Consider the following 16,174-nt stretch of genomic DNA (forward strand, 5'->3'; position numbering starts at 1 on the left):
TCTCTCTCTCTTATATATATATATATATATATATATATAATTAAAACATAGAAAGATAATAAAAGAGAGATGATTTTAAATAGGTATCGAGGACATGCGTTGTCAATCTTTAGATCCGGCAGGAATGCAGAAATTGAAGCCCCTATCGAATGGGGAGATCTTTTAAATTGAAGGCCTCGCACAGTTGTATTTAGATCCTGACGGGATGATTGCTAATGCGAAGACCTCACATCTTTGTATCTTAGATCCGAGTGAGAAGAACCAAAGACAAGTGCCTCCTAACCTCCCTCGCAGGGAGGGAATGCCGAGAGGCTGCCAAAATTTTGAACGAAACAAAGAACCCTCAACATAATAAATTTTAATAAAAATTGTCATTTTTAAATGATAAAAATGTAAAAAAAATCATTTAAAAAAATGGGTCTATGGAAAGAAACATTGTCAATGATTTTTTTGTCGACGCTTGTCTTCATATACTATATTCAACTTATCAAGATGAGATTGTCCATGGCTAATGAAATAGTTGTTTTTTTTTAAATCATTGCAAAGTACAAAAAGACTTGAATTTCAAGTGGCATTGATGTTTATTCGTGTTTTGTTCTATTATAAGTAGTAAGTGGTGTTAGTACTGTTTTATTGTTGTGTTTATTTGTGTTATTTAAGGTTTATGTGAATGAAAAAGAAAGTATATTTTTATTTGCATTCCTAGAGCAAAGTTTGTTTTTACGTTACATCAGGAGATTAAGTATGGCGGGGATGCATTAAGAGGAGAAGAGAGAGAAGCAAAATATCAAGGATTAAATATCGGCAGAGTATTAAGTCAATTACATCGGATGTTGTGGAAATTTGATCTCTAATGGAAAATGTTTCAAAAGATTTCATGGTGTTTTAGAGAATTCAACTAAAACTATAGTATACTATATCTACATTGATAAAATCTGTGTTGTAAAATGATGTAAAAAGGTGGTGTGCCCTAAACGAAGTGGTTATGACAATCTATAAGAAACTATGAAACAACACTTGTTATAAATCATAAAAGTAGAACAGCCTTCCTGTCTGCTAAGAACATGACAATCCAAATACAACATAGAATATTTACCTACAAGCATATGTGTAAAAATAGCCACCGGATTCGCAACACTTATGACGATATCTCTATAATAACTCCAATCTATATGCTGAAAATATGTCCCGCATGTGTTTCGATCATCACATCTAATTACTAAATCCAACAATTTGAGAATGTTATGCGGTTCAAATATTTAAGTTTCATCCACCTCCTTGAAAGGATTGGAGTTAAAATAACTTAAATTTAACATCTAAATAAAAAATATTTTAAACTGAATCGTCAAGACCCCAATGATGGCTGTGTTGATAGAAAACCTCAATCAAATGGGACCCAAATATTTAAAATTCATCCCAAATTCCTAGGAAAATATAAGTAAATTTAACATACCCTAATAATAGTTGTGTTGACAGTAAATTGCAACTGGATGGGTCAATTCTCAAAAGCCCATAAAAACTTCAAAATCTAATCATCAAAACTTAAAACAAAAACCTATCCACTTTATATAACCGTTTTTCAGGAGTGATAAATTTGAAATTAATCTTAGCACACAAAGAGCGAATGTCAAATCGGGTGTATCACTAAGATTCATCCTCAAATAGTCTTTTGCCAGTAGGAACGTGGCACGTGCCCTCTAATCGAGTGGTTTGACCGCAAAATGACAATTATATTACGATCACGGTCAAAGCCCGTATGTTCCCTAATAACGTCAAACCCTTGAGTAATGAATCATAGAGTATATTTGATAGGCACAAAACCCTTTTTGTCAGCTAAGGTGGATTCAAATGTATCCCCTTATACAAACACCACCTCAAATCTACAAGGTATCCTTGAACGAAGCAACTCATGGCTACCGATAATGTGCCTACTATCAAGTTGGGTCGACTACCTCCTCTGACTTAGTAGACTAGGGACCATGAAAGCCCGGGACGACGAAACCATGGGATCTTGATCGGGCTCATCTTTGTATCCCCCATCACCTGTTTTAATTATGTGGTGATAAACTTCAAAATTTAAATTCAAATTCAATCCTTAAAACTATTGTTATTATATGTTGGGTTTGCAACCAATGCAACCTATCTTACGATTATCCTTAATTGAAAGTTCTCTATTGTTATTGGGAGGGATAATTAACTATAGGGGCATGCACCTATAGGAAACCAAAACTCAAATAATAAAATTCTCCCAAAATGAGGGCGAAATCTTTGGGTAGTGTCTTATCTAAAACTCAATAGGCATTCTAAAAATTTATCCTACAACCTAAACTTGTTAAAACTTTCCTTGCATATTTAAAACAACAAAAATGAAAGAGCTAACGCGAAGTGGCCGGGACGTGAATTTTTCAGAGCCCACATGGACAAGGCAACATAGAAAGAACGCAAAAGTGATTGAGGACAATCAAGATGGTCCTTCTAGAGGTAGAGACAATAAAACTTAAAAGTGATGAGTGAATCAACATATAATAATCGTAGTGGATATTTCTTGACAAACCCTTCATTTGCCAATAATTTTAATTATTTGTAGCTTATTTGATCTCTAAATTAATTTTAAAGTCAAGCTTTTAGTTCACCTCTTTAAGTAGATTTGTGATACATGCTTTATGCCAAAAACCGTTCTTGATCATATACGGAGTTTTACAATCATAACAATACTCGAGAAAAAAGCTTAATATATAAGCATCGATAAGTGTTCAAGAACATCAAATGATATAAATATGCATCATAAGTCCAATACAAGTCTTTTGCACATGAATATGCATGACAATTTAAGGGCCAAAGATGCATCATCAAAATACTTAAGAAGACTACAATTAAAAAAAATTAAAAAAAGATAAAAAAATTGAGATACCATAAGTTCATGTCCACTTAAAAAAAAAAAAAACAATAGTCAAACAATAATCACAAGGCATCAATTTCATGAGCTATGAACAAGAAGAGATACACTAAGTTTACAGTTTGTCGCATGCCCACATTATAGGCATTAATGACAAATCAAAAGAGGTGTTAATACATAGTGTATGGCAAAATTAGAAAATTATTGTTGACCTTATAGTAGTTTGATGAGAACAAGTACTTCAACCAAAAAAAATAAAAAAATAATAATTTTTTAAGAGAGTAGATAGAAGCAATATAAGTCAAATATCAAGCTATTATAGAAGAAATCTTTGTATGGCTGACTAGAACAAAGAGGGGAGAGCATTTGGAAGTGATAGATAAAGTATGAACAAAGCCAAAAAAAGTGGATAATCATGCCTCAAGATCAAATAAAAGCCTTACAAAAAAGTTAATGAATCTAGCAACAAGAAAAGCCAAATGGATTCTTTATCCACTTCCATTATTTTCATGGTTCAAAAAAATTGATGAAAATTAACAGAAAATCACGTTTCATACTTTTAAATTTTTTAATTAATAATAAAATCAATTGGCTTTATTCATTCAATATTTCCCAAGTAAAAATGGCAATAGGAATGTTTAAATTGATATTTTCCTTCAAAAACCTACCAGCGCAATCAGATTTATATAGCATATACACAGTTCATTCATGCACGAAACATAATTAGACTAAAATTGATACCACATTCAGCAGTCCGATAATATCTAAATGCTCGACCAAAGCCATTTAGGCCATTAGCAAACGCAGCAAGCTGATTTGGTCATACGAGATCTATGGCTGCAAATGAGTTGGAGAGCTTTTTGAACTGTTTTCTTATCAATCACAATGTTTAAAGGCTATTAGAGAAAGCAAACCAACTTAGTTCAATACTCCAAACATCCATTCAGTTTTGTGAAAAAATTGAACTCCATTCTACTCCAAACCAGTCCATTCTTTTTTTCCTTTATTTCCTTGATTCTTGAACACGCTAACACTATCTCTCAACCCATCCCGCCATTTGACAGACATTTCTAAGTGGTCTATTGGAATACAGTAAAAATTAGGCGCAGCACTTGGCTATGCAACTCCAATCTCAGTTAAAATCAACATTCCTGTTTCTCAATCGCTTCTACCTCACCTCTTCTCAAATTATTCTAACTGTCACCAATCTCCTATAAATCTAACCCATTGATTAATCCAAACCAAAATCGGATGATAGCAGTCACAACTGTGCAAACCTGAATATCAATTTTGAAGATCTTAAAGAATGTTTAAGCCTACTAATAGATATTCTAGCCAATACATAATATATTGCTCATTAACATCGCCAAGTGTAAGTTGATAAAGCAGGAAAAGATGGTCCACATATAAAACTAACATGTGAACATTAATTAAACTAAAAAAGGATAAGAATTCATAGCAAAAAACTGTAATTCAGAATTAAGGAATAACACAATGACAATAAAAGGTGCAAAGCAAGGTTGGGTGTGAAAAGATTTTAGCACAAGGAAAGCAGTAGTATGCATCTTGAAAAGTTAAACGTCACCAAGTGATAAAAGAAAGTACATCTACATGTGGAAATTGAAAGCTTTAAAATTTCAAGAATAAAAACTTGTGATGCGAGACTATAGCATCTCTCTTATTTTTGGATTGTTGATGTGACATGAGATTATGTTGGACAGATTTCTTACAACACGTGGTTTCTCTATTATAAGGTGGGCTCTAATCGTATGTGTTGTTGGTGCTATATGGGTATTATGGTTTCTTCAATTGCATAAAATGCATTTGAGTTTTCCTTACCTATGGTTTTGTCTAGGAATATGTGAATTTTCTTTTTCTATTTTAGTTGTAAATTTTAGATAAAACCAAGTTTGAAATAATGGCTATTTGGATTTAAATGAATTTGATCTTGTGCAACAATATCTACTAACCTAAGGTCAAAATTATATCAATAGAGGTTCTGAGGCATGAAATTTGATTGAATAAAATTTTTTCTTCTAATTTCAACATTAAGAATTCAAGTTGAATGTGTGATTTCATGTGTAGTACAAATACAACTAATTAATTATAGGGAAAGTCCTCTCCTTGTACCAGCATAAGGTCTGGATTGCTCGCCAATGTTACTTGGTAACTTACTTCCTTGATCTAATTTCTTCTATATAACTTATTGTTGGCTTGCAAATGCTTCAATTTTTTTTCAAATTGCATAATTCGAATTTCAAAATGATTGATTTGATTTTTTTTTTAATTAATTGATTATTAAATTATCATTTGGGTTATAAATATTATATTTACTAGTTTGTATCAAAAGAACGTAAATTTCTGCATATTTAATAGCTTTTTATTTGCTAGTAGAAAGTTATCTTGCATGATCTACATACATTGGGTCATTATAGTTCATCAGAAAGCCCTAGCCCTAAACTGTTAATGCATCAACTAGTTAATAAATTGTATGCAAAAACATATATGGTTTAAAGCACACTTCTCAATATTGGTGTATCAAAAAATTGATGGGTTTATGCATCAAATTGGATTCATCAGATACAATGCAAATAATTGTGACTATATCAAAGGCGTTGATAAAAATTGCATTAGTTTACTATTACATGTGGATGACATATTGACTGTAGGGGAAAGTATTATTGGCATAATAAAATGAAGGGAAAATTTTCAAATCAGTATGATACAGGACTAGGAAGAAGCAAATAAAGCTCTCAGGATCAGAATTTTATTTTACAATTAGTTAGTGCATTGAAGTTAACTTAAACTAATTACGTGATAAAGTGTTACTGATGTAGAACGGATAGGGTGGAGGGAAAATTTGAAATTTGAATTTCAAATTAAATGGGAAAAGGAGGGAATGGTACTTAATTAATACCGTAAATGGAGAGATATTGGGGGCCTTAATGGAGAAGCATTTATTAAAATAGGAGAGAGGGAGGGGTGAAATTAAAGCTTGACTATTCAATAGTCTTAAATTGAGGGAGAGAATTTTATTCAAATCCAATTTGGAATTGAATTGGAATTGATATAAAGACTTTCCTAAAATAGATCAATTAATTTAGGAAATTTATTTGAATTTCAAATTGTGTTGGATTTAAATTCAAAACCTTTCCAAGATAATCATTAATCTAATTTTGGGAAGAAATTTAAAGAGGGCATGGGTATGGGGCCAGCCAAGAGAGAGGGGGGACTAGGGGTGTCTATGTTCAATGTATTTGGACTAGAAATTAATTAATCAATCAATTTCAGAATTGATTAATTAATTAAATGAAAGAGGTTTCCAAAAATTAGATAATTAATGAGAATGGATTTGAAATTCAAATTATATTAATTTGAATTTAAAATCATTCCAAAATAATGACAACTTAAATAAGGAAAGGGATTTTTTTTTTTTGAGCGAACTGGGGCTAGCGAAGGAGGTGGCCGGCGGGTGAGTGGAGCCATTGTGGATTTCGACCAAGGGGAGGGAGGAGGAAGGGAGGGGCTGGTGTAGGGCGATGGAGTGGAGGTAATGGGGGTGAGAGGATAGGTGCCTTGGTGGAGGGCTTGAGGAGGCGGTGGTTTAGGGAAATAAGGAAAAACAAAACAAAGAAAAAAGAGATAAAACCGCGAGCTTTGGACTCTTCCGAAAACTAACGGGTGATACGATGCCCTTCACCAAGGGACTTCAAGCCACGAGCCCGGACCTATCCTACGGCTAGTGGAAACCACAATTCCCTCCATAGGGATTCCCACTAACGTCCTCCCGAAGAACAAAAGTGCAAAACAAATTTCTTTTCTTAATAATCCATCATCCCAATACAAAAGCAAGAGCCTCTATATATATAGGCCTCAAAACAAAAGAAATTAAAAAAAGACGGCTTTGCCTCTTGAGCTTACATAAGACAAGACTCTTAAATAAGGGTAAAAACGAGAAATGTAAAATTAAATCAAAATACAATTAATAAACAAAAAAGGAGTGATATCGGCCGTTGATCATCGTCTCTTCCATTGAGTAACATCCACCGTCGGATGTCTGCATCATTCTTGGTATCAGATGATATAGGACTACAATGCTTGAAATGATTTTGAAAAGAGCTTGCACGATTTATTTGTTAGAGTAATAACAATTAAAACTATTAGCAAATAAAATAATAAAATAAAATGCACAAGCGATCACTTCTGTTTAGGCTAAGTTGCATGATGAAAACTTTAAACCATCAAAATAGCAATAGGAAATCAACAACATACAAATATAGTAGCTTTCAACAAAATCCCTAGTCTAACAATGAGATAAGAAGCAAATGAAGTGCACTCAATTTCCTATGTTTACTAAGCTTGGCAGAATTAGGCAAACACAATCGGCATGGCTGAAACCAAATCATAAGGAGTTTAGACTTGAAGAAATACAAGAAAAGAGAGATTATAAAACCTTCGTCAAGGATCAGTTGTAATCCTCTACTCGACATTCCAAGTTGCTCTTCAATAGCCTCTACCAAGGTATCCAAGATGTGCTCTACGTACTCTTCCACGGTGTGGTCGATGCGAGGGTTGACGTCGAAGAAAGTCGAATGTAAGATGCAAACAAACCCTTGCTCGTCATAGGAGAAGCCGTAGTCCGTTTCTGGGTCAGCCATCCATGCGAGAGGTCGTTGTTTTGACTTTGAACGGCAAGGAGGAGCTTCTCTGATGGTGTTACGGTCGAAAGGCACTGGCAGAAGCTAATGAACAGAAAGATTATTTCGTGCCATTGGCCAGGACCTCTTAGTAATGGTGGCATCAGGCTCGGTCTTCATTCTTATGTGTGACATCCACCTCTTAAGGCAGCCTTTTGTGAACCTTCAGGTTGGAGGTAAACCAACGGGTAGATGCAGGAAATTCTAGCAACAAACTTAGATAGCAGGAAAACATCACCCGGAAGAGATTTAGAGGGAATTTGGAGAAGTAAAACCCATCAAAGCTGCTAGGGAGGAGGCGGCTAGAGATGGGCCAGATTTTGGAAATATTTCCAATGTGAGGGAGCCTGAAATTGAGGTAGGTCTTGGAGATCTTGGCCAAGAGAAAAAGGAAAAGAATTTGAATAGTTTCCAAGAATGTTCACCTTTGTCAAAATCCGAAAAACAAGTTGTTGAGAGGATGAGGTCATTCTTCGTAGCTTCCTTTGAAGGTTCAATTGGAGAGAATGAAATTTCTCCCACACGTTGAAGTGTTGAAAGCAATGATCCTTGGCTCGCCTTGAAGATACTTGGAGAAGAATTAGGTTTATAATTTCATAATTAGGTTTAAAGTTTGGAGGGGGAAATTAGGTGAGAAGGCTGAAATATCTTTCCAAATCAAAGTCCTTTGATTTGGCAAGAATTTGAATAGCCTAAAGGGGAAAAAGAGGGGGCGGGTAAGGCTAGGCTGAATTTGGACTTAATTCCAAAGAAAGAGTTTAATTTTGGGAAGGGAATTAAGTGGTTGGGCCATTGGGAATTTTGGCCAAGAGAGAGAGGGGGGTTAAGTGTATAGATGCAATGTATTTGGAGTTAAGACTTTAGTTAATCAATCCATCATGATTTGATTGATTGAATTAAATAAGAACCTTTCACAAAATAGGATAAAGAGAAAAGGAAAGATTTGAAATTTAGAGTTAAGGCTTTAATTAATAAATCCATTATGATTTGATTAATTGAATTAAATAAGAACCTTTCCCAAAATAGGATAAAGAGAAAATAAAAGATTGAAATTTGGAGTTAATGCTTTAATTAATCAATCTATCATGATTTGATTGATTGAATTAAATAAGAACATTTTCCAAAATAGGATAAAGAGAAAAGGAAAGATTTGAAATTTGGAGTTAAGGCTTTAATTAATCGATCCATCATGATTTGATTGATTGAATTAAATAAGAACCTTTCCTAAAATAGGATTAAGAGAAAACGGAAAGATTAAAAGGAAAATAGATAATGAATTTATTTCTAAAATCTTTCCTTTTGAGTGGAGAAGGTATAGTGTATTCTACCATGGAAGCCGAGAGTGACGAGGTAGGGTGAATAATTGAGTAGTCTTGATACGCCATCGAAGATAGACGAAGGAGGAGCGGTGAAGATTAGTTCTCTGATACCATGAAGAAAGATATGGAAAATATAGAAAGTGAATTAGAGAAGCTAGAACAGGAAGAAGAAATATTTTCTGTATGAGTAAGTTTATATATTCATTCTTTCTTTTGTTACACTGCTTGAGGAATATATAAAGGTATGAGAGACAAGATGGTTGAAGAGTTTTGTGTTGCCATTAGGAGCAGATTGTGATTGCAGAGAAAGTGGAGCAATGTCTAGGTGTTGCGGTTGTGGAGATAAGTGGTCCACAGTATGTTATGATATTTCGGCTTGCAGTTCATGTGAGCGAACAATTGATGCTCAAAATCAACAATTTCTACACCTATAATCATGCCCCTGTGCAATAATGAAATTTCATCTTTGTCTGATGTAATCTTAACATCGATGACTGACATCATCTCGAGATCGACGACTGGCGCCATCTTGAAATCAATACCTGATGCCCAATACACAACAACGATATATGGCTATCGAGAGCAATTTTATCTCTCCATTTGATGCTTGACACGATATCAATGTCTAACTCTCGACATCCTAATATTAATCATTTTAAGCACAATTCATAGTTAAATTACTTATTATTTCTCAATTATTATTATTTTTTTGTTTATTTAATTTTTATACGCTATTTTTATGATATATAAATTATGATATCGTGTCCAACCCCTATCAGTGTTCTATATTTTCAATAATTGACATAGCCCATATCCGTGCCCATGTCATTGTGTCCGTGTCTATGTATCATAGTAGCTTACCTTCAAATCAAAATTGGATTTAAATTTCCGTCCATATTTTCCCCTTCACTGTGGTAACATCCATTCTTCTTTTCACCTCCAATACTTTAGAAATTATCAAGTTCCAACCTCTAAGTTACTACTCAAATAAACAATATCTCATAAGTAGCCACCGGAGTGTGTTATTTCATTCAATATTCAACACTACCTTTAAACCATGCCAAATTACTGCCCTAATGCTATAAAAGTCAAATATCAACAAATACAATTTAAAAAAAGGAAATTCACACAAAACAACATTACTAAGTCATTTAATCAATATACTTCATCTGAAGTACAACATAGCATCTTAAAATAACAGCCGTAAGTATGATAAGTCTTCAAGTAGGCGGATAGAACACATTGCGCTCAAGTCAACCAGAATTTACTTATGAATTATCGTCAATCACTAGTCATTCCAGATTCCATGATTGTTACTGTGAAAATTAGTTGTCTCATAAAAATGGACTGATTTTTCAGAAGCATCAAATTTAATATTTCCAGCACTAATATGCAGTTAAATCTAACCAAATCACTAGTCCATACGAAAAATAAATAATAAATAAGATTTTTAAGAATTTTCCTCATCGATTATAGACACAGAAGAGCACTTGACCTGGCTCATCACAAACACATCCAGCGATAGAAGGAAAAGTTCAAGCATGTAAAACAAAATTCAAAACAAACTCCGAGGAAAGTTTCTCAAAGATGCAAATTTTCTGAAAACGAAAATCAAACCATAAAATATAGCCCTAGACAAGATAATGAGTAATGACCAATATTCAAACGCAAAAGAGAAAAGAAGAGATTTTACCCCACTCATCTTCTTCTACCGTTTGGTTGGACTGATTCAGAGCGGGATCCATTGCACCCAAATGAACATGGATCTCAACAGCTGCAGAGCACAGGACCCAAACCTTGTCGAATCAGAAGAAGAAAACACGGTCGAGGGATTTGAGAAATCTATCTCACACTGAATAGAGAAAATAGAGCAAAGAACTTTCGAATCCAAGATCCGTGAGGAGTAGAGAAACTTGACAGAGACGAAATTGGAAGTATAGGTCTGAGAGAAGGATCGAAGCTAATCGAGGAATCTACAGCTTTAAGTATGACTCGGTTCATTTGACTAAATACCGATAGAATTGGGTTAATCGGAATTCGGAACGACATGGATTGGGCTTCGGAACGAGGAGACTTTGTACCAGACAAATTTGTTATAACATAAAATTCCCCTAAAGCCCATTAATGCCATTAAATTTATACTAGATTAGCGCTATATGCGATTTCATAGAATTGGGTTATCGGAATTTGGAACGACATGGATTGGGCTTTGGAACGAGGAGACTTTGTACCGGGCAAATTTATTATTAAATAAAATTCCCCCAAAGCCCATTAATGCCATTAAATTAATACTAGATTAGTGCTATATATGATTTCAAAAGAGTGCCTTTTTTTTGGGACATTTAGGCCAATTAGACCAATTAAACCAAATATATAAATCCGACACAATTTAGCATTCTTTATGTCATGATTTATATAATACAAGCAAATATTCTATACATGCTTATGTGATTCTGCACATTTTCATTTTATGAATATATTTTTTAGGGCATTATCCCATTATGTAGATAGGGCTATGAAGTGAACTTTAAAAGTTTTGAAGTTGAAAATTATATTTAGAGAAATTTTGTTTAGTGTTTTTTATGCAATATTATATTATTTATGATTAAAAGTGATTTACTTGATATTATATCTCACATTGATATAGTTTATGTTGCGTGCTAGAATGTTCACATCGTTAAAGAGTAAATTTATCATATTAGTTTTGTATGAAGATCTCACTCACCCATACATAAAGTAAGTCAAGACTAGCTCATAGGATAACATATTTTTTTACATAGAAACCTACAAAGAGGAAAGACTATGAGTCTAGCCAATTGAGATAATTCCATCAATATATGACGTGAGTTATAATGGATGGCTCTTCTTGTAATTAGGTAGGGCATTTATACAATTTAGTAGACATGGATTATGAAAGATGATTTATATGATAGAAGTTGAGAAAGCTTTGAAGTGTTTGAGTTGTCTTTAAGATTATTGGTAATATGTTTGATTTTTCTCCTTAGAGGAGGGACTAGAGACTAAAAAGTTTAGTATAAACCTTAGTGTCCATGGAATTGGTGGTGATTGATTAACAACAACTAGATGATATGCACATAATAGATAAACAGGTACCCATCATGATAATTCCATCTACTTTGCATTTCATCATAATATATCAACAATAGTCATTACTATTAGAATATATAAATAAATGTATATGTTAGTATTTCATTGCTTCTAGAATTCTCTATGGGTTCTTTGTAATTAGTTGTAATAAGTCTATCCTGGCTCTATATAAGTGTAGGCGTCCTTTGTAATAGGCATTATGATATACAATAATATTTTAGTTTGTTCTGTCTTCTTCAAGAAGCTGCATATGTGAGTTACGTTTCTACATGGTATCAGGAATAGGCTTCCGATCCTGAACAAATGAACGACTCCGCCTCTTCGCGCCTCCAAGAACGGAGCGCCAGTCCGCAGCCCGACGACTCAACGATTCCGGCAACTCTGAAATTCGTTGTCTCCAACCTTCGCAATCTTGTTACCTCTCCTCTTGCGCCGGAAAACTTCCTCATCTGGAAATCTCAGATTCTCAAAACTCTGAGAGCAAATGGTTTTCTACATTTTCTTGATTCCACTATTCCGCCTCCATCTTAGTTCTTGCATCATGCTGACGGCTCATCGTCGATTAATCCCAGCTACTCTCAATGGCTTTTAACGGATCAAAACCTTTCATCTTCTATCTGCTCCACTATATCCTCGTCGATTCTTCCCTATGTCATTTCGCTATACTCCACGTCTCAGATCTGGGCTGCCCTTGAAACCCGTTTTCAGGCACAAATCGCTAAAAAATAATTCAGTTAAAGAATTCTTTGCATAATGTCTCCCTCAAGAACAATTCGATGACGGACTACATCTCCGAAATCAAGGCAATAGTTGATCATATAGCGGCCGGTGGTTCTTCTGTGGATCCATAGGACATCACCCATTACATTCTAAATGGACTCCCTCAACCTTACCAATCTTTTAAAACTACGATCCGAACTACTTCCTCCTCTCTTTCTCTTGATCAGATCTATCCTCTTCTTCTAAGCGAAGAAATAAATCTAGCATCCGATGCAGCTCGCTATTCTACCGGTCATGACCCCAGCATGGCTCTGTTCACCAACAGAGGTCGAGGGCGCCGATCTAGAAACAAGAACTACTACAATTCCACCACGCGCAGCAATTCTACCGATCAAACCATCGCTCCACCTACAACCCGTCACAATCCAAATGCTGCGATTCTTTGCCAAATCTGCTACAAGAAGGGTCATTCGGCTCAAACGTGCTGGCATAGACTCAATCCTCAGTATATACCGTCTACCAAGAATGCAAATATGGCGCTAGTGGCCGGATCGGACTCCTCCGAAACTAATTGGTTCTTGGATTCAGGAGCGTCGTCTCACCTTACTAACTCTTTGGACAACCTGTCTCTGGCTCAACCATATCTCGGTCAGGACAATATTACTGTTGGCGATGGCTCTTCCGTCAATATTGCTCACACTAGGACGGGTATTCTACCGACCCCTAACCGTAAGCTGCATTTATCACAAATTTTTCACACTCCATCTTTAAAATTCAATTAACAAGAGACAATAACATCTCTATTATATTTGATCCCTCCGGTTTTACGTTGAAGGATCTAGCGACGCAGCAAATTATCCTACGAGGACCATGTAAAGGAGGTCTCTACAACATCCCCATGGCCTCTCCGTCAAGGAGTCATCAAGCTCTCTCGGCATCTTCGTCGGCTGCTCACATTTGGGGGGGGGTGGTCTAAATTTGTCAATACGGTTTTCAAAAATTACCTAACCAGTCAAGGTATCACGCATCAATTATCATGTCCATATACTCCGGAACAAAATGATTTGGCCGAAAGGAAGCATCGTCACATAATTGAAACAGCTCGCACTCTTCTCCTTACGGCATCGATGCCTCATGTCCACTGGCCCAATGCGGTCACCACTACGGTATATCTTATTAACAGGTTACCCTCTCATACCACAAACAATAAATCTCCTCTCGAGCTTATGTTCAACAAGAAATCAGTCTACACTGACCTCAAGATTTTTTGGTGTGAATGCTACCTGTTACTTCCAGCTCAGAATCGCACTAAGCTGCAACCCACGTCTCTTCCATGCGTCTTTCTTGGCTACTCTGAAGTGTACAAAGGTTACAGGTGTCTTAATATTCATACGAATAAGATAATAGTTTCTCATCATGTTCGTTTTAATGAGCTCAAGTTTCCATTTTTTAAATTAACTTCACCTGTTCAAACTAATTCCACAGATATCTGTCCTCTCTTACTAACACCAGCGTCTATTAGCTTATCTTCAAATACTGCAGGCAATGTTCGTGTCCAACCTTCTCTGGCAGATTGTATTCCTCAACCTAACCTAGAAGCCTCCTTCCAAGGCCAGTCTACTTCCTCTGCTACATCTGAGTGCTCTCACAGTCCGCCGACACCATTGCCTCATTCCCATCCTATTACCACCAGAAGCATGACCGGGTCACTGAAGCCTCCAAACCGCCTAAACCTATTTCACCTTAACAACCATCCGGACATCACATCAGATCCTACTTCATACACAGAGGCGTCCAAATCCGAGCATTGGCGTCTAGCAATGGCAGCTGAAGTCCTGGCTCTTCAAAAACAAGGCACCTGGATGTTAGTTGAACCTCCAGCCAACACATCCATTCTTGGAAGTAGATGGAACTACCGAACGAAATTTCATACGGATGGATCAATTGCAAAATATAAAGCCAGATTAGTTGCTCAAGGCAACAATCAAGAATTTGGAACGGACTATACCGAAACATTCAGTCCGGTTGTAAAGCTCCCCACTATTCGAATACTGCTAGCAATCGCTCTGTACAACAATTGGCCTGTAGAACAACTGGATGTTGCCAATGCCTTTTTACATGGCACCTTGTCGGAAACCATCTACATTAAGCAACCTAAAAGCTTTGAAGATAGCTCTCGTCCACACCATGTCTGTCGCTTAAACAAAGCCATCTACGGTTTGAAACAAGCTCCTCGTCAATGGTACACCACGTTCACCTCATTCCTTCTCACCCTCGGCTTCTCGCATAGTCAAGCTGACCCATCGTTACTTCTCTACCAAAAGGATCAAGTTAAATTTTTCTTACTCATCTATGTGGATGATATCCTGATTACCGGAAATAATCATCAATGCATAAACCATATTCTAGCCAAACTCAACACTGAGTTCTCCATGAAACATCTGGGTGAAGTTCATGAATTATTGCGCATTAAAATTTCTAAATCTAATGACTCTTGCTTCCTTTCGCAGGCAATGTATGCTTACAACATACTACAGCAGGCGGCTCTCACGCTCTGCAACCCGCTATCAAACCCAACGTGTACTAAGCTTCCCTCCACGTTCAACTCAGATACTCTCACGGCCGATCCTGCTCTCTACCGAAGCATTACGGGTGCTCTCCAATACCTAACTTTAACTCGACCTGATATATCATTCAGTGTCAATCTTCTCTCTCAACATATGCACGAACCTCTTCCGCAACATTTCTACTTGCTCAAACGCTTGCTCCGATATATTAAAGGTACGTTACATTTGTGACGACCCCAAGATCCGTGTAGCGAAAAGATTCATCTAATCGTTCATTTTCTTTTTTTCTTTTTTTGATATCTTTCTATCAGTTGTTCGTTTCAATCCATACATGTGTCAATCCAGAGCCAGAGATAATTACATTACAGAGAAGAAAATAGCAGCGATTATAATTCACATATCAACATATACAATCAGCAGAAGCGTCCAAAAGGTCATATACAATTGCAATACGGCTACAAAACAGAAGTCTACCAAGGCTACAAAATAAAGCTACAGCAACCAAAGAAGCATCACGCGGGAGACTCTGCACCTGAAATATTAACCACATATAATGAGCTTACTAGCCCAGCAGATCACCAAAGCCTACAACTGAAATCAAAGCACGACACTGAAACAATATGCAGGTCAATCAAATCAAATCAAATCAAATCAAGTCAAAAGACTATGATCAATGAATCTATGCAGATACAGAAATCAAATCAAATCGAATCAATCAATAATCAATAGTCAATACGACGGCAAAAGGATCAATAAATCAATACGTCACAGCAATCAAATCAGTAAGTGCTTTCAGTCACGTCACAGCGATCAAATCAGTAAGTGCTTTCAGTCAATATCTATCCATCGTAGCAGTGTCTATCAATC

At 35.9% G+C, this 16,174-nt stretch overlaps 1 protein-coding gene across 1 annotated transcript in view; it reads right to left on the reverse strand.

The window, feature by feature from the left end:
- Positions 1–10,886, reverse strand: part of LOC110114062 — a 15,597-nt gene extending 4,711 nt beyond the window's left edge. The window contains exon 1 of the mRNA XM_020846813.2: positions 10,606–10,886. Within this exon, the coding sequence (XP_020702472.1) occupies positions 10,606–10,657 (52 nt within the window). The 5' untranslated portion in view covers positions 10,658–10,886. The remainder of the gene's footprint in view (positions 1–10,605) is intronic.
- Between the last annotated feature and the right edge of the window lie 5,288 nt (positions 10,887–16,174).

This window comes from Dendrobium catenatum, unplaced genomic scaffold (assembly GCF_001605985.2).
Source record: "Dendrobium catenatum unplaced genomic scaffold, ASM160598v2 fragScaff_scaffold_1408, whole genome shotgun sequence".
In the NCBI taxonomy this organism is placed as follows: Eukaryota; Viridiplantae; Streptophyta; class Magnoliopsida; order Asparagales; family Orchidaceae; genus Dendrobium; species Dendrobium catenatum.